Source organism: Procambarus clarkii, chromosome 61 (assembly GCF_040958095.1).
Source record: "Procambarus clarkii isolate CNS0578487 chromosome 61, FALCON_Pclarkii_2.0, whole genome shotgun sequence".
Classification (NCBI taxonomy): Eukaryota; Metazoa; Arthropoda; class Malacostraca; order Decapoda; family Cambaridae; genus Procambarus; species Procambarus clarkii.
The window spans coordinates 16,440,411-16,459,425 of NC_091210.1; the positions used below are offsets into that span (position 1 = coordinate 16,440,411).

The window sequence follows — 19,015 nt, forward strand, 5'->3', positions numbered from 1 at the left end:
CTTACCCATCCTACACCACACCTCCAACTTACCCCACCTACCGTCCCTCACCCACATACGGCGTCCCAACTTCTGAGGTGAGTATAACCCACAGTCGGGAAAACTGCTTATGTACCTCTGAAGCCCTCGTCAAACACCTCAATAGGAAGCAAACTTTGTCTAATGTGACACATGAGCCTGGCTGAGACCGCTCAGGTGAGATACATGATGTATACAGATGTTATTGTTATTATTGCAGGCTCCGGCTCGGTACGACTTCAACTATACCGTCAAAGACGACGCTTCAGGAAACGACTTCGGTCATCAGGAGTCCCGTGACGGCCCCCACACCCAGGGATCTTACTATGTGCTGCTTCCCGACGGTCGTCTGGAGAAGGTGGCCTACTCTGTCGACGGTGACTCCGGCTACGTGGCCCAGGTGACCTACGAGGGCCAGGCACAACACCCAACAACCCAACCCCAGTACCCATCATATGAACCCCAGTACCCATCACCTCAGCCCCAGTACCCATCACCTCATCCTCAGTACCCATCTCCCAAGCCCACATACCCTTCGACTCCTTATTACGGCTAAAGTAGTCGACATATGAAACCTAAAATTTATGTACTGGTATTCATAATATTTAAAAAGCATCAGCAAATAGTTTTGGCGGATTAAACAATTTCAAGAATTAAAGTTCGTGTATTTACCCACTTGGTCCTAATATTATCACAGGGTGACAAATACTTTCGAGGAGCATTTATGCTTCTTTCAAATTTGTTTCGACATATTTATACAACTCTCTCCATCAATCCGCTGAGAAACCGAATATTAAAGGACAGTAACAAAAAAAAATCTTTACAAGCCTTGTAATAGTGAAGGTTGCATTATTCTATAATATATTTCAGCTGAATACAATTTACTTGTAAAAATATGGGTATGATAAATTGTAGAAAATAGCTATTACTTACATATTAAAAGAAGCTCTTTAACAATTACAACATTTTTATATGAAAACTTTATCGCATAATTTGTTTCCATGCTGACTGGACGTAGATCCTGTCAACAAGACTTGTACATCGAGCTTAGTATCCTCAGAGGCAGAAGGACAGTGAAGGCAAGATAAGTAATACAGAACTTCCTGTACTGTTTTAGTGCTCTTGCCGATATATATTCGTGCTGGTGTCAAGTGGACTGGGTAGGCTGGTCTCGTGTATAAGTAGTTGTTGTTGTTGCCAGGGGTTTGCCCTATGTGGTTATTTTCGAATTTATACACGTGTACTATTGAGAGCTGTTACGGCCAGAGTTAGCAATGTTTAAATTAATTGGGTTTGTGAGAGAGTTATCATACAAATTTGTGAGACACTAATATAGATTCAATTATACGTATACATATATTATCATACTTATAAGAAACAATAAATAATTATTAGTGTTAAGATATAAATGTGCATATATATGTATATCGAGATAAAGAGCGAGGTTGGTATTTTTTTTTTAGTTTAGTTCATTTATTATGCACCCCATACCCATCCTGTGGGCTGTAATGGAAAGAGTTATATCATGGGCTTAGGGACTGAAACAAAATATATTAATTTAGTGAAGCAAGTTACAGTGTCGATAAAATTGTTACAAAATTTAACAGTAACTTCAAAAGTTTAATGTTACAACAAAAGTGGGTTCGAAACCAACCAGTACATACAACTTTTAAGCTAACCAACTTAATTATGTAGTCATGAATGACATGTTTATCTTGCACTCCGTCCCCCATTCAGTAGGCAGCAGTGGAAAGGTTGCAATCACCTACATTTACAGCTTTCAGTTTGCAAAAAAGGGTGATTTGGTTCAAATTTCTGGTAGTAGATAATTTTGAATTATATATTTACACATTTCTTTAACATTTGTTATAGAGTGTTCTAGAAATTCATGTATCTCTTTGCTCTCCATTACATGATGATGGAGAATGTGCGAATAATATAATTGACACAGTTTACATTTGGTCAGGTCTACATCAGAAGGTAAACAAATTCCCTGTGTTACATACAGACATGTGTAAGCTGATCATTAGTAACATCTAGGAGTCTGTATATGTTATTGAATGATCCATAGATGTGTGGCTCTTCTTGCACAATAGTATGATAGATGGAATTACAAGTGAAGCTTTCAGTTTTCATCAGATCTACAAGGATTCGTTAAAATTCTTGGTGTGTTATTGTTCTCAGATTACTTCTAGACAATCTAATGTTATAATCAACTCCATTGAATGCAAATTCTTTGCTAACTCATCAGCTATAACAAACATACGGAGGCCAAGATGATATGGAATCCACATGAAATGTACTCTGTTACTATCATTAATAATTTTGTGTATTTGTGTCTAACTTCAGACACGAGCAGACATGGAAGTGGTAATACTTTTTCCACGTTATTGTGACTCATCGTCTGCAGTGTGGTATAGTGTGTAATAGTCAACAAAATAAAATCCAGCCCTTCAACCGTGAAGAGCTCAGTCCTCCAGGGTACTGTGCTTGCTCCAGTACTTTTTCTCATCCTCATATCGGACATAGACCAGAACACAACCTATAGCACTGTATCATCCTTTGCAGATGACACTAGGATTTTCATGAGAGTTAGCAACATAGAGGACACGGCAAACCTCCAATCAGATGTAGATCAGGTCTTTCTATGGGCTACAGAAAATAATATGGTGTTTAACGAGGATAAGTTCCAGCTCATGCGCTACGGAAAAATTGAAAATATAAAAACAGAAACCACATACAAAACTCAGGCAAATAATTACATAGAACGAAAAGGCAATGTAAAGGATCTGGGTGTACTCATGTCGGAAGACCTTACCTTTAAAGAACACAATAAAGTAGCATCACACCTGCAAGAAAAATGACAGGTTGGATAACAAGAACTTTTCACACTAGAGATGCTATACCAATGATGATACTTTTCAAAACGCTTGTGCTCTCTAGAGTGGAGTACTGCTGCACAATGACAACCCCTTTCAAAGCTGGAGAAATTGCTGACCTGGAGAGCGTGCAGAGATCCTTTACTGCTAGAATCCACTCAGTAAAACATCTAAATTACTGGGACCGACTAAAGAGCCTAAATCTGTACTCCCTTGAGCGCAGGCGGGAGAGATACATAATAATTTACACGTGGAAAATAATTGAGCGGCTGGTCCCAAACCTGCACACAGAAATAACATCACAAGAGACCAGGAGGCATGGCAGGATGTGCAGAATACCCCCGTTGAAAAGCAGAGGTGCAACAGCAGGTACTCTGAGAGAGAACTCTATCAACATAAGAGGCCCGAGAGTGTTCAATACGCTTCCACTACACATAAGGGGCATAACTGGCCGACCCCTCACAGTGTTCAAGAGAGAACTGGATAAGCACCTCCAAAGGATACCTGATCAACCAGGCTGTGACTCATACGTCAGGCTGCGAGCAGCCGCGTCTAACAGCCTGGTTGATCAGCCCAGCAACCAGGAGGCCTGATCAACGACCGGGCCGCGAGGACTCTGAGCCCCGGAAGCACCTCAAGGTAACCTCAAGGTAAGGTAAGGTAGTCTCCGAAGAAGCGAAATGCTGTCGGCTCCCATGTCAACCGTCGTTTTTCCCGCACCTCAGCTGGAAACAGGTTGATGCGAATCTTAGAGGAGTAAGGAAGGTCGTTGGCGTCTAGTATTAGTGTCAACACTGCAGAACCTTTCCAACTTATAAATCACTTGATTTATAAGATTCACAACACCAAGACATGGTCAAAAGCATTCCAACATAGGATTCAATTGAATCCTGAAGAATTTTTTCAAATATATGTTTGATAATTTTACCTGAAGGCAGTTTTACATAACACAGCTCAATCAACCTTGGCTCAGACTCGTCTTCCCTTGGGAGGTCGTTACGTCACGGCCCGCGGGTGTCAGTCTCTAGTATATAAACAGGTGGCATCCCTCACAGAGCATCAGTCAGACTCACCTTCCCCCACAGGAATGTTTCTCCAGGTACAGTGCTCATCTTTCTTGAAGACAGTGTACGTCTTCCCTATATATAACGTTACATTAAGCAGCTAAGGTAAACACTTCAGCAACATGACTAAAAACGGTGATGTTTTCATCAGTCTCTGTAGCATTCTGTAGAGAACACATTGTTTTGTTGAAGTTCACAGACAAGTGAGAGTAAAAACAGACACTTAAACACTTGGAAGAAGAATCTCTCCTCACGAGATTTTATCTTACTGAACTGACATGAAATTGGCGAGAGAAATACTCATATTTTGCACCGAATAACATCACAACCTCTTGACAGGTTGTGTTCGTCGCCGCTCTTGTGATGGGGTCCTTGGCCCGCGCCGAGCCTCCTCCAGGCTACAGACCTCCATACACTCCTCCAACTCACCCACCCTACACCACACCTCCATCTTATCCATCCTACACCACACCTAAATCTTATCCATCCTACACCACACCATCATCTTACCCATCCTACACCACACCTCCAACTTACCCCACCTACCGTCCCTCACCCACATACGGCGTCCCAACTTCTGAGGTGAGTATAACCCACAGTCGGGAAAACTGCTTATGTACCTCTGAAGCCCTCGTCAAACACCTCAATAGGAAGTAAACTTTGTCTAATGTGACACATGAGCCTGGCTGAGACCGCTCAGGTGAGATACATGATGTATACAGATGTTATTGTTATTATTGCAGGCTCCGGCTCGGTACGACTTCAACTATACCGTCAAAGACGACGCTTCAGGAAACGACTTCGGTCATCAGGAGTCCCGTGACGGCCCCCACACCCAGGGATCTTACTATGTGCTGCTTCCCGACGGTCGTCTGGAGAAGGTGGCCTACACTGTCGACGGTGACTCCGGCTACGTGGCCCAGGTGACCTACGAGGGCCAGGCACAACACCCAACAACCCAACCCCAGTACCCATCATATGAACCCCAATACCCATCACCTCAGCCCCAGTACCCATCACCTCATCCTCAGTACCCATCTCCCAAGCCCACATACCCTTCGACTCCTTATTACGGCTAAAGTAGTCGACATATGAAACCTAAAATTTATGTACTGGTATTCATAATATTTAAAAAGCATCAGCAAATAGTTTTGGCGGATTAAACAATTTCAAGAATTAAAGTTCGTGTATTTACCCACTTGGTCCTAATATTATCACAGGGTGACAAATACTTTCGAGGAGCATTTATGCTTCTTTCAAATTTGTTTCGACATATTTATACAACTCTCTCCATCAATCCGCTGAGAAACCGAATATTAAAGGACAGTAACAAAAAAAAATCTTTACAAGCCTTGTAATAGTGAAGATTGCATTATTCTATAATATATTTCAGCTGAATACAATTTACTTATAAAAATATGGGTATGATAAATTGTAGAAAATTGATATTACTTACATATTAAAAGAAGCTCTTTAACAATTACAACATTCTTATATGAAAACTTTATCGCATAATTTGTTTCCATGCTGACTGGACGTAGATCCTGTCAACAAGACTTGTACATCGAGCTTAGTATCCTCAGAGGCAGAAGGACAGTGAAGGCAAGATAAGTAACACAGAACTTCCTGTACTGTTTTAGTGCTCTTGCCGATATATATTCGTGCTGGTGTCAAGTGGACTGGGTAGGCTGGTCTCGTGTATAAGTAGTTGTTGTTGTTGCCAGGGGTTTGCCCTATGTGGTTATTTTCGAATTTATACACGTGTACTATTGAGAGCTGTTACGGCCAGAGTTAGCAATGTTTAAATTAATTGGGTTTGTGAGAGAGTTATCATACAAATTTGTGAGACACTAATATAGATTCAATTATACGTATACATATATTATCATACTTATAAGAAACAATAAATAATTATTAGTGTTAAGATATAAATGTGCATATATATGTATATCGAGATAAAGAGCGAGGTTGGTATTTTTTTTTTAGTTTAGTTCATTTATTATGCACCCCATACCCATCCTGTGGGCTGTAATGGAAAGAGTTATATCATGGGCTTAGGGACTGAAACAAAATATATTAATTTAGTGAAGCAAGTTACAGTGTCGATAAAATTGTTACAAAATTTAACAGTAACTTCAAAAGTTTAATGTTACAACAAAAGTGGGTTCGAAACCAACCAGTACATACAACTTTTAAGCTAACCAACTTAATTATGTAGTCATGAATGACATGTTTATCTTGCACTCCGTCCCCCATTCAGTAGGCAGCAGTGGAAAGGTTGCAATCACCTACATTTACAGCTTTCAGTTTGCAAAAAAGGGTGATTTGGTTCAAATTTCTGGTAGTAGATAATTTTGAATTATATATTTACACATTTCTTTAACATTTGTTATAGAGTGTTCTAGAAATTCATGTATCTCTTTGCTCTCCATTACATGATGATGGAGAATGTGCGAATAATATAATTGACACAGTTTACATTTGGTCAGGTCTACATCAGAAGGTAAACAAATTCCCTGTGTTACATACAGACATGTGTAAGCTGATCATTAGTAACATCTAGGAGTCTGTATATGTTATTGAATGATCCATAGATGTGTGGCTCTTCTTGCACAATAGTATGATAGATGGAATTACAAGTGAAGCTTTCAGTTTTCATCAGATCTACAAGGATTCGTTAAAATTCTTGGTGTGTTATTGTTCTCAGATTACTTCTAGACAATCTAATGTTATAATCAACTCCATTGAATGCAAATTCTTTGCTAACTCATCAGCTATAACAAACATACGGAGGCCAAGATGATATGGAATCCACATGAAATGTACTCTGTTACTATCATTAATAATTTTGTGTATTTGTGTCTAACTTCAGACACGAGCAGACATGGAAGTGGTAATACTTTTTCCACGTTATTGTGACTCATCGTCTGCAGTGTGGTATAGTGTGTAATAGTCAACAAAATAAAATCCAGCCCTTCAACCGTGAAGAGCTCAGTCCTCCAGGGTACTGTGCTTGCTCCAGTACTTTTTCTCATCCTCATATCGGACATAGACCAGAACACAACCTATAGCACTGTATCATCCTTTGCAGATGACACTAGGATTTTCATGAGAGTTAGCAACATAGAGGACACGGCAAACCTCCAATCAGATGTAGATCAGGTCTTTCTATGGGCTACAGAAAATAATATGGTGTTTAACGAGGATAAGTTCCAGCTCATGCGCTACGGAAAAATTGAAAATATAAAAACAGAAACCACATACAAAACTCAGGCAAATAATTACATAGAACGAAAAGGCAATGTAAAGGATCTGGGTGTACTCATGTCGGAAGACCTTACCTTTAAAGAACACAATAAAGTAGCATCACACCTGCAAGAAAAATGACAGGTTGGATAACAAGAACTTTTCACACTAGAGATGCTATACCAATGATGATACTTTTCAAAACGCTTGTGCTCTCTAGAGTGGAGTACTGCTGCACAATGACAACCCCTTTCAAAGCTGGAGAAATTGCTGACCTGGAGAGCGTGCAGAGATCCTTTACTGCTAGAATCCACTCAGTAAAACATCTAAATTACTGGGACCGACTAAAGAGCCTAAATCTGTACTCCCTTGAGCGCAGGCGGGAGAGATACATAATAATTTACACGTGGAAAATAATTGAGCGGCTGGTCCCAAACCTGCACACAGAAATAACATCACAAGAGACCAGGAGGCATGGCAGGATGTGCAGAATACCCCCGTTGAAAAGCAGAGGTGCAACAGCAGGTACTCTGAGAGAGAACTCTATCAACATAAGAGGCCCGAGAGTGTTCAATACGCTTCCACTACACATAAGGGGCATAACTGGCCGACCCCTCACAGTGTTCAAGAGAGAACTGGATAAGCACCTCCAAAGGATACCTGATCAACCAGGCTGTGACTCATACGTCAGGCTGCGAGCAGCCGCGTCTAACAGCCTGGTTGATCAGCCCAGCAACCAGGAGGCCTGATCAACGACCGGGCCGCGAGGACTCTGAGCCCCGGAAGCACCTCAAGGTAACCTCAAGGTAAGGTAAGGTAGTCTCCGAAGAAGCGAAATGCTGTCGGCTCCCATGTCAACCGTCGTTTTTCCCGCACCTCAGCTGGAAACAGGTTGATGCGAATCTTAGAGGAGTAAGGAAGGTCGTTGGCGTCTAGTATTAGTGTCAACACTGCAGAACCTTTCCAACTTATAAATCACTTGATTTATAAGATTCACAACACCAAGACATGGTCAAAAGCATTCCAACATAGGATTCAATTGAATCCTGAAGAATTTTTTCAAATATATGTTTGATAATTTTACCTGAAGGCAGTTTTACATAACACAGCTCAATCAACCTTGGCTCAGACTCGTCTTCCCTTGGGAGGTCGTTACGTCACGGCCCGCGGGTGTCAGTCTCTAGTATATAAACAGGTGGCATCCCTCACAGAGCATCAGTCAGACTCACCTTCCCCCACAGGAATGTTTCTCCAGGTACAGTGCTCATCTTTCTTGAAGACAGTGTACGTCTTCCCTATATATAACGTTACATTAAGCAGCTAAGGTAAACACTTCAGCAACATGACTAAAAACGGTGATGTTTTCATCAGTCTCTGTAGCATTCTGTAGAGAACACATTGTTTTGTTGAAGTTCACAGACAAGTGAGAGTAAAAACAGACACTTAAACACTTGGAAGAAGAATCTCTCCTCACGAGATTTTATCTTACTGAACTGACATGAAATTGGCGAGAGAAATACTCATATTTTGCACCGAATAACATCACAACCTCTTGACAGGTTGTGTTCGTCGCCGCTCTTGTGATGGGGTCCTTGGCCCGCGCCGAGCCTCATCCAGGCTACAGACCTCCATACACTCCTCCAACTCACCCACCCTACACCACACCTCCATCTTATCCATCCTACACCACACCTAAATCTTATCCATCCTACACCACACCATCATCTTACCCATCCTACACCACACCTCCAACTTACCCCACCTACCGTCCCTCACCCACATACGGCGTCCCAACTTCTGAGGTGAGTATAACCCACAGTCGGGAAAACTGCTTATGTACCTCTGAAGCCCTCGTCAAACACCTCAATAGGAAGTAAACTTTGTCTAATGTGACACATGAGCCTGGCTGAGACCGCTCAGGTGAGATACATGATGTATACAGATGTTATTGTTATTATTGCAGGCTCCGGCTCGGTACGACTTCAACTATACCGTCAAAGACGACGCTTCAGGAAACGACTTCGGTCATCAGGAGTCCCGTGACGGCCCCCACACCCAGGGATCTTACTATGTGCTGCTTCCCGACGGTCGTCTGGAGAAGGTGGCCTACACTGTCGACGGTGACTCCGGCTACGTGGCCCAGGTGACCTACGAGGGCCAGGCACAACACCCAACAACCCAACCCCAGTACCCATCATATGAACCCCAGTACCCATCACCTCAGCCCCAGTACCCATCACCTCATCCTCAGTACCCATCTCCCAAGCCCACATACCCTTCGACTCCTTATTACGGCTAAAGTAGTCGACATATGAAACCTAAAATTTATGTACTGGTATTCATAATATTTAAAAAGCATCAGCAAATAGTTTTGGCGGATTAAACAATTTCAAGAATTAAAGTTCGTGTATTTACCCACTTGGTCCTAATATTATCACAGGGTGACAAATACTTTCGAGGAGCATTTATGCTTCTTTCAAATTTGTTTCGACATATTTATACAACTCTCTCCATCAATCCGCTGAGAAACCGAATATTAAAGGACAGTAACAAAAAAAAATCTTTACAAGCCTTGTAATAGTGAAGATTGCATTATTCTATAATATATTTCAGCTGAATACAATTTACTTATAAAAATATGGGTATGATAAATTGTAGAAAATTGATATTACTTACATATTAAAAGAAGCTCTTTAACAATTACAACATTCTTATATGAAAACTTTATCGCATAATTTGTTTCCATGCTGACTGGACGTAGATCCTGTCAACAAGACTTGTACATCGAGCTTAGTATCCTCAGAGGCAGAAGGACAGTGAAGGCAAGATAAGTAACACAGAACTTCCTGTACTGTTTTAGTGCTCTTGCCGATATATATTCGTGCTGGTGTCAAGTGGACTGGGTAGGCTGGTCTCGTGTATAAGTAGTTGTTGTTGTTGCCAGGGGTTTGCCCTATGTGGTTATTTTCGAATTTATACACGTGTACTATTGAGAGCTGTTACGGCCAGAGTTTGCAATGTTTAAATTAATTGGGTTTGTGAGAGAGTTATCATACAAATTTGTGAGACACTAATATAGATTCAATTATACGTATACATATATTATCATACTTATAAGAAACAATAAATAATTATTAGTGTTAAGATATAAATGTGCATATATATGTATATCGAGATAAAGAGCGAGGTTGGTATTTTTTTTTTAGTTTAGGTCATTATTATGCACCCTATACCCATCCTGTGGGCGGTAATGGAAAGAGTTATATAATGGGCTTAGGGACTGAAACAAAATATATTAATTTAGTTAAGCAAGTTACAGTCTGGATAAAATTGTTACAAAATTTAACAGTAACTTCAAAAGTTTATTGTTACAACAAAAGTGGGTTCGAAACCAACCACAAGTACATACAACTTTTTAGCTAAGTAACTTAATTATGTGGTAAACTAGTCATGAATGACATGTTTATCTTGCACTCCGTCCCCCATTCAGTAGGCAGCAGTAGAAAGGTTGCAATCACCGACATTTACAACTTTCAGTTTTCATAAAAGGGTTATTTGGTACACATTTCTGGTAGTAGATAATTTTGAATTAAATATTTACACATTTCTTCAACATTTGTTATAGAGTTGTCTCGAAATTCACGTATCTTTTCGCTCTCCATTACATGATGACGGAGAATGCCCGAATAATTTCATTGACACAGTTTACATTTGGTCAGGTCTACATCAGAAGGTAAACAAATTTCCAGTGTTACATATAGACGATTATAAGCTGATCACAAGTAACATCTAGGAGTCTGTATATGTTATTGAATGATCCATAGATGTGTGACTCTTCTTGCACAATAGTATGATAGATGGAATTACAAGTGATGCTTTCAGTTTTCATCAGATCTACAAGGATTCGTTGAAGTTCTTGGTGTGTTATTGTTCTCAGATTGCTTATAGACTATCTAAGGTTATAATCAACTCCATTGAATGCAGATTCTTTGCTAACTCATCATCTATAACAAACATTCGGAGGATAAAGATTATATGGAATCCACATGAAATGGACTCTGTTACTATCATTATTAATTTTGTGTATTTGTGTCTAGCTTCAGACACGAGCATGTTAAAGTTGTGTCCTGAAGATTTGAGCCCAGAAAGTGGAAGTGGTAACAAAGGCAGATGAACCTTGCAGACAAACGTGTATTGGGTTTATAACTGAAGAATATTTTATGTACATAAATTGACGGAGTTAATATCTATGTAAAATTTACATTATTTTTAGTATTATTTGTAAGTTTATAAGAGCTTGACCGAAAGCATAACTGCCAATAGAGTGTATGGTGGATTGTGACTGATGAGAGATGTGACAGCATATGTCGGATAGTTTCCGTTCGGGTGGCAGCAGACTGTAGATGTTCAGTTGCTTGGTGACAATTCGCACGGCAGAACGTCTTGGCTGTGGACTGTGCAAGGTGCACTAAATACCTGTTTATTGTTAAATATCTTAGCCATTCAGCTTGTTCTTATTTTCGGAGTGCATTATTTAGATGTAAGATATTGTGTTTAGCAGCAATTATTATTATATATTTGAAATATAGCAATTATCCCTTTGCTTGGAAATTAATATTTTTAAACAGTGAATTATTCAGGTTGCATACTGGTCTTTTCTGTTGAAATTGGGCTCAAGTATTTATGTGGAATAGTGGTGTCAAGATGAATGTGTAAAATATTTAATGTAGTTATTAAATTTTGTATCTTTATTTCATGTATTCATTTACGTTCCTACTTCTGATCATCACACTAGACAACATGTTTATTGCTATTATTCAAAAATCTATACCTGTTACGGTAGGGTTTTTTAAGTAGCTTGGAATTCATTATATAAAGTAGCATTTTCTAACAAACACCAATACCTAGTTGACTGGACTTGAGCTTATTGTTTACTGCAGATATATTAATGAAATCTTTTGTTGCAGGAATCTGAAAGGAAATGCTTAAGGTAAGATTCTAGCGAAACTCCATGCTTAGTTTTACTGATGAGAATGAATGAGAGCCGTATTTCTTGGATGTAACAGTCACGGCAAATAACGCAACGTTCCACAGTTCAATCTTCACCAAGGGATCCCCCACGATAACAGCTTGATGGTTAAAATGCAACCTCAGAATACTGAGAAAAAAAATTGTACCACTTACGGGCTATTCATGCCCGTGCCACCTCTTGGGTGGCTTAATCTTTATCAATCAATCAATTCACCAAGGGAACTAGCACAGTAATGTGATTAAGTGTTTAGGAGAGTGTGGTATAGTCTCCGGAGAAGCGAAATGCTGTCGACTCCTATGTCAACCGTGGTTCTTCCCACAGCTCAGCTGGAAACAGGTTGATGCGAATCTCAGAGGAGTAGGGAAGGTCGTTGGCGTCTAGTATTAGTGTCAACACTGCAGAACCTTTCCAACTTATAAATCTCTTGACTTATAAGATTCACAACACCAAGACATGGTCAAAAGCATTGCAACATAGGATTTAATTGAATCCTGTAGATTTTTTTTCAAATATATGTATGATAATTTTTCATGAAGGCAGTTTTACATAACACAGCTCAATCAACCTTGGCTCAGACTCGTCTTCCCTTGGGAGGTCGTTACGTCACGGCCCGCGGGTGTCAGTCTCTAGTATATAAACAGGTGGCATCCCTCACAGAGCATCAGTCAGACTCACCTTCCCCCACAGGAATGTTTCTCCAGGTACAGTGTTCATCATTCTTGAAGACAGTGTACGTCTTCCATATATGTATAACGTTACATTAACCAGCTAAGGTAAACACTTAAGCAACATGACTAAAAACAGTGATGTTTGCATTAGTGTCTGTAACATTCCGTAGAGAACACATTGTTTTGTTGAAGTTCACAGACAAGTGAAAGTAAAAACAGACACTTAAACACTTGGAAGAAGAATCTCTCCTCAAGAGATGTTATCTTACTGAACTGACATGAAATTTTTGAGAGAAATATTCCTATTTTGCACCGAATAACATCACAACCTCTTGACAGGTTGTGTTCGTCGCCGCTCTTGTGATGGGGTCCTTGGCCCGCGCCGAGCCTCCTCCAGGCTACCGACCTCCATACACACCCCCAACTCACCCACCCTACACCACACCTCCATCTTATCCATCCTACACTACACCTCCATCTTATCCATCCTACACCACACCTCCAACTTACCCCACCTACCGTCCCTCACCCACATACGGCGTCCCAACTTCTGAGGTGAGTATAACCCACAGTCGGGAAATCTGCTTAAGTACCTCTGAAGCCCTCGTCAAACACCTCAATGTGAAGCAAACATTTACTAATGTGACACATGAGCCTGGCTGAGACCGCTCAGATGAGACACATGATGTATACTGATGTTATTGTTATTATTGCAGGCTCCGGCTCGGTACGACTTCAACTATACCGTCAAAGACGACGCTTCAGGAAACGACTTCGGTCATCAGGAGTCCCGTGACGGCCCCCACACCCAGGGATCTTACTATGTGCTGCTTCCTGACGGTCGTCTGGAGAAGGTGGCCTACTCTGTCGACGGTGACTCCGGCTACGTGGCCCAGGTGACCTACGAGGGCCAGGCACAACACCCAACAACCCAACCCCAGTACCCATCATATGAACCCCAGTACCCATCACCTCAGCCCCAGTACCCATCACCTCAGCCTCAGTACCCATCTCCCAAGCCCACATACCCTTCGACTCCTTATTACGGCTAAAGTAGTCGACATATGAAACCTAAAATTTATGTACTGGTATTCATAATATTTAAAAAGCATCAGCAAATAGTTTTGGCGGATTAAACAATTTCAAGAATTAAAGTTCGTGTATTTACCCACTTGGTCCTAATATTATCACAGGGTGACAAATACTTTTGAGGAGCATTTATGCTTCTTTCAAATTTTTTTCGACATATTTATACATATCGCTCCATCAATCCGCTGAGAAACCGAACATTAAAGGACAGTAACAAAAAATTTTTTTACAAGGCTTGTAATAGTGAAGGTTGCATTATTCTATAATATATTTCAGCTGAATACAATTTACTTAAAAAAAATATGGGTATGATAAATTGTAGAAAATAGCTATTACTTACATATTAAAAGAAGCTCTTTAACAATTACAAAATTCTTATATGAAAAATTTATTGCATAATATCTTTCCATGCTGATTGGACGTAGATCCTGTCAACAAGACATGTACATCAAGCTTAGTATCCTCAGAGGCAGAAGGACAGTGAAGGCAAGATAAGTAATACAGAACTTCCTGTACTGTTTTAGTGCTCTTGCCGATATATATTCGTGCTGGTGTCAAGTGGACTGGGTAGGCTGGTCTCGTGTATAAGTAGTTGTTGTTGCTAGGGGCTTGCCCTATGTGGCTATTTTCGAATTTATACACGTGTACTATTGAGAGCTGTCACGGCCAGAGTTAGCATTTTTGTTATTAATTGGGTTTGTGAGAGAGTTATCATACAAATTTGTGAGAAACTAATATAGATTCAATTATACGTATACATATATTATCATACATATATGAAACAATAAATAATTATTAATGTTAAGATATAAATGCGCATATATGTATATCGAGATATATAGCGAAGTTGGTATTTTTTTTAGTTTAGTTCATTTATTATGCACCCCATACCCATCCTGTGGGCGGTAATGGAAAGAATTACAATATGGGCTTAGGGACTGAAACAAAATATATTAATTTAGTTAAGCAAGTTACAGTCTCTATAAAATTGTTACAAAATTTAACAGTAAATTCAAAAGTTTATTGTTACATCAAAAGTGGGTTTGAAACCAATCACAATTACATACAACTTTTAAGCTCAGTAACTTAATTATGTTGTAAACTTGTTATGAATGACATGTTTATCTTGCACTCCGTCCCTTATTTAGTAGGCAGCAGTAGAAAGGTTGCAATCGCCCACATTTACAACCTTCAGTTTGCAAAAAAGGGTTATTTGGTACAAATTTCTGGTAGTAAATAATTTTGAATTAGATATTTACACATTTCTTTAACATTTGTTATAGAGTTGTCTCGAAATTCACGTATCTCTTCGCTATCCATTACATGATGACGGAGAATGCACGAATAATTTAATTGACACAGTTTACATTTGGTCAGGTCTACATCAAAAGGTAAACAAATTTCCAGTGTTACATATAGACGATTATAAGCTGATCACAAGTAACATCTAGGAGTCTGTATATGTCATTGAATGATCCCTAGATGTGTGGCTCTTCTTGCACAATAGTATGATAGATGGAATTACAAGTAATGCTTTCACTTTTTCATCAGATCTACAAGGATTCGTAGAAGTTCTGGGTGTGTTATTGTTTTCAGATTGCTTATAGACAATCTAAGGTTATAACCAACTCCATTGAATGCAGATTCTTTGCTAACTCATCAGCTATAACAAACATTCGGAGGATAAAGATTATATGGAATCCACATGAAATGGACTCTGTTACTATCATTATTAATTTTGTGTATTTGTGTCTAGCTTCAGACACGAGCATGTTAAAGTTGTGTCCTGAAGATTTGAGCCCAGAAAGTGGAAGTGGTAACAAAGGCAGATGAACCTTGCAGACAAACTTGTATTGGGTATATAACTGAAGAATATTTTATGTACATAAATTGACGGAGTTAATATCTATGTAAAATTTACATTATTTTTAGTATTATTTGTAAGTTTATAAGAGCTTGACCGAAAGCATAACTGCCAATAGAGTGTATGGTGGATTGTGACTGATGAGAGATGTGACAGCATATGTCGGATAGTTTCCGTTCGGGTGGCAGCAGACTGTAGATGTTAAGTTGCTTGGTGACAATTCGTACGGCAGAACGTCTTGGCTGTGGACTGTGCAAGGTGCACTAAATACCTGTTTATTGTAAAATATCTTAGCCATTCAGCTTGTTCTTATTTTCGGTGTGCATTATTTAGGTGTAAGATATTGTGTTTAGCAGCATTTATTATTATTATATATTTGAAATATAGCAATTATCCCTTTGCTTGGAAAATAATATTTTTAAACAGTGAATTATTCAGGTTGCATACTGGTCTTTTCTGTTGAAATTGGGCTCAAGTATTTATGTGGAATAGTGGTGTCAAGATTAATGTGGAAAATATTTAATGTAGTTATTAAATTTTGTATCTTTATTTCATGTATTCATTTACGTTCCTACTTCTGATCATCACACTAGACAACATGTTTATTGCTATTATTCAAAAATCTATACCTGTTACGGTAGGGTTTTTTAAGTAGCTTGGAATTCATTATATAAAGTAGCATTTTCTAACAAACACCAATACCTAGTTGACTGGACTTGAGCTTATTGTTTACTGCAGATATATTAATGAAATCTTTTGTTGCAGGAATCTGAAAGGAAATGCTTAAGGTAAGATTCTAGCGAAACTCCATGCTTAGTTTTACTGATGAGAATGAATGAGAGCCGTATTTCTTGGATGTAACAGTCACGGCAAATAACGCAACGTTCCACAGTTCAATCTTCACCAAGGGATCCCCCACGATAACAGCTTGATGGTTAAAATGCAACCTCAGAATACTGAGAAAAAAAAATTGTACCACTTACGGGCTATTCATGCCCGTGCCACCTCTTGGGTGGCTTAATCTTTATCAATCAATCAATTCACCAAGGGAACTAGCACAGTAATGTGATTAAGTGTTTAGGAGAGTGTGGTATAGTCTCCGGAGAAGCGAAATGCTGTCGACTCCTATGTCAACCGTGGTTCTTCCCACAGCTCAGCTGGAAACAGGTTGATGCGAATCTCAGAGGAGTAGGGAAGGTCGTTGGCGTCTAGTATTAGTGTCAACACTGCAGAACCTTTCCAACTTATAAATCTCTTGACTTATAAGATTCACAACACCAAGACATGGTCAAAAGCATTGCAACATAGGATTTAATTGAATCCTGTAGATTTTTTCCAAATATATGTATGATAATTTTTCATGAAGGCAGTTTTACATAACACAGCTCAATCAACCTTGGCTCAGACTCGTCTTCCCTTGGGAGGTCGTTACGTCACGGCCCGCGGGTGTCAGTCTCTAGTATATAAACAGGTGGCATCCCTCACAGAGCATCAGTCAGACTCACCTTCCCCCACAGGAATGTTTCTCCAGGTACAGTGTTCATCTTTCTTGAAGACAGTGTACGTCTTCCATATATGTATAACGTTACATTAACCAGCTAAGGTAAACACTTAAGCAACATGACTAAAAACAGTGATGTTTGCATTAGTGTCTGTAACATTCCGTAGAGAACACATTGTTTTGTTGAAGTTCACAGACAAGTGAAAGTAAAAACAGACACATAAACACTTGGAAGAAGAATCTCTCCTCAAGAGATGTTATCTTACTGAACTGACATGAAATTTTTGAGAGAAATATTCCTATTTTGCACCGAATAACATCACAACCTCTTGACAGGTTGTGTTCGTCGCCGCTCTTGTGATGGGGTCCTTGGCCCGCGCCGAGCCTCCTCCAGGCTACCGACCTCCATACACACCCCCAACTCACCCACCCTACACCACACCTCCATCTTATCCATCCTACACTACACCTCCATCTTATCCATCCTACACGACACCTCCAACTTACCCCACCTACCGTCCCTCACCCACATACGGCGTCCCAACTTCTGAGGTGAGTATAACCCACAGTCGGGAAGTCTGCTTAAGTACCTCTGAAGCCCTCGTCAAACACCTCAATGTGAAGCAAACATTTACTAATGTGACACATGAGCCTGGCTGAGACCGCTCAGATGAGACACATGATGTATACTGATGTTATTGTTATTATTGCAGGCTCCGGCTCGGTACGACTTCAACTGGACCGTCAAAGACGACGCTTCAGGAAACGACTTTGGTCATCAGCAGTCCCGTGACGGCCCCCACACCCAGGGATCTTACTATGTGAGGCTTCCTGACGGTCGTCTGGAGAAGGTGGCCTACACTGTCGACGGCGACTCCGGCTACGTGGCCCAGGTGACCTACGAGGGCCAGGCACAACACCCAACAACCCAACCCCAGTACCCATCATATCAGCCCCAGTACCCATCACCACAACCCCAGTACCCATCATATCAGCCCCAGTACCCGTCATAACAACCACATTACCCATCAACTCATCCCCAGTACCCATCTCCCCAGCCCACTTACCCTTCGATTCCTATCTACGGCTAAAGTAGTCGACATATGAAGCCTAACATTTGTGTATTTATAATATGTAGAAGCATCAGTAAATGGTTGTTCCAGAGTAAATAATTTCAAAAATTGAAGTTCGTGTATTTTACCACTTGGTCCTAATAGTATCACAGGATGATAAATCCTCTGAGGAGCATTCATGCTACTTCCAATTTCTTTACACATATTTATATACATTTCTCTCCATCAAGCCGTTTATGAACCGAATATTAAAAGGACAGTGACTAGAGAAAATTATTTACAAGACTTGTAATAGTGAAGGTTACATTATTCGAAGATATATTTTAGCTGTATACAATTTGCTGTAAAAAATATGGGCATGTTAATTTGTAGTAAATAAAAATGACCTACATATTAAAATTGGCTCTTTAACAATCAAAAAATTCTTCCATGAGAAATTCATCGCAAAATATATTTCTGTGCTGACTGGACGCAGATCTTGTCAAGAAGAAATGGACACCGAGACGTGCATTCCAAATCACTATGAATATACACTGAACATTTACTTTAAACATGGACAATGTTCAGGATTAAAATATACA

At 39.8% G+C, this 19,015-nt stretch overlaps 4 protein-coding genes across 4 annotated transcripts; all 4 read left to right on the top strand.

Annotated features, from left to right (window-relative positions):
* The first annotated feature begins 2,379 nt into the window (after window positions 1-2,379).
* LOC138354133 (cuticle protein 7-like) lies at window positions 2,380-5,112 on the top strand. Its single transcript, XM_069308009.1, has 3 exons — window positions 2,380-2,388; window positions 4,301-4,543; window positions 4,705-5,112. The coding sequence occupies exons 1-3, from the start codon at window positions 2,380-2,382 to the stop codon at window positions 5,038-5,040; spliced, it is 588 nt and encodes a 195-aa protein (XP_069164110.1). The 3' UTR covers window positions 5,041-5,112.
* Window positions 5,113-6,845: 1,733 nt separating this feature from the next.
* LOC138354134 (cuticle protein 7-like) lies at window positions 6,846-9,608 on the top strand. Its single transcript, XM_069308010.1, has 3 exons — window positions 6,846-6,854; window positions 8,767-9,009; window positions 9,171-9,608. The coding sequence occupies exons 1-3, from the start codon at window positions 6,846-6,848 to the stop codon at window positions 9,504-9,506; spliced, it is 588 nt and encodes a 195-aa protein (XP_069164111.1). The 3' UTR covers window positions 9,507-9,608.
* Window positions 9,609-12,915: 3,307 nt separating this feature from the next.
* On the top strand, window positions 12,916-14,061 carry LOC138354032 (cuticle protein 7-like). The gene is made up of 3 exons (XM_069307745.1): window positions 12,916-12,940; window positions 13,247-13,462; window positions 13,624-14,061. Exons 1-3 carry the CDS (start codon window positions 12,929-12,931, stop codon window positions 13,957-13,959), a joined length of 564 nt encoding a protein of 187 aa, XP_069163846.1. The 5' UTR covers window positions 12,916-12,928; the 3' UTR covers window positions 13,960-14,061.
* A 3,992-nt stretch (window positions 14,062-18,053) lies between these two features.
* On the top strand, window positions 18,054-18,374 carry LOC123774224 (pro-resilin). Its single transcript, XM_045768370.1, has one exon. The coding sequence runs from the start codon at window positions 18,054-18,056 to the stop codon at window positions 18,372-18,374; it is 321 nt and encodes a 106-aa protein (XP_045624326.1).
* Window positions 18,375-19,015: the final 641 nt, after the last annotated feature.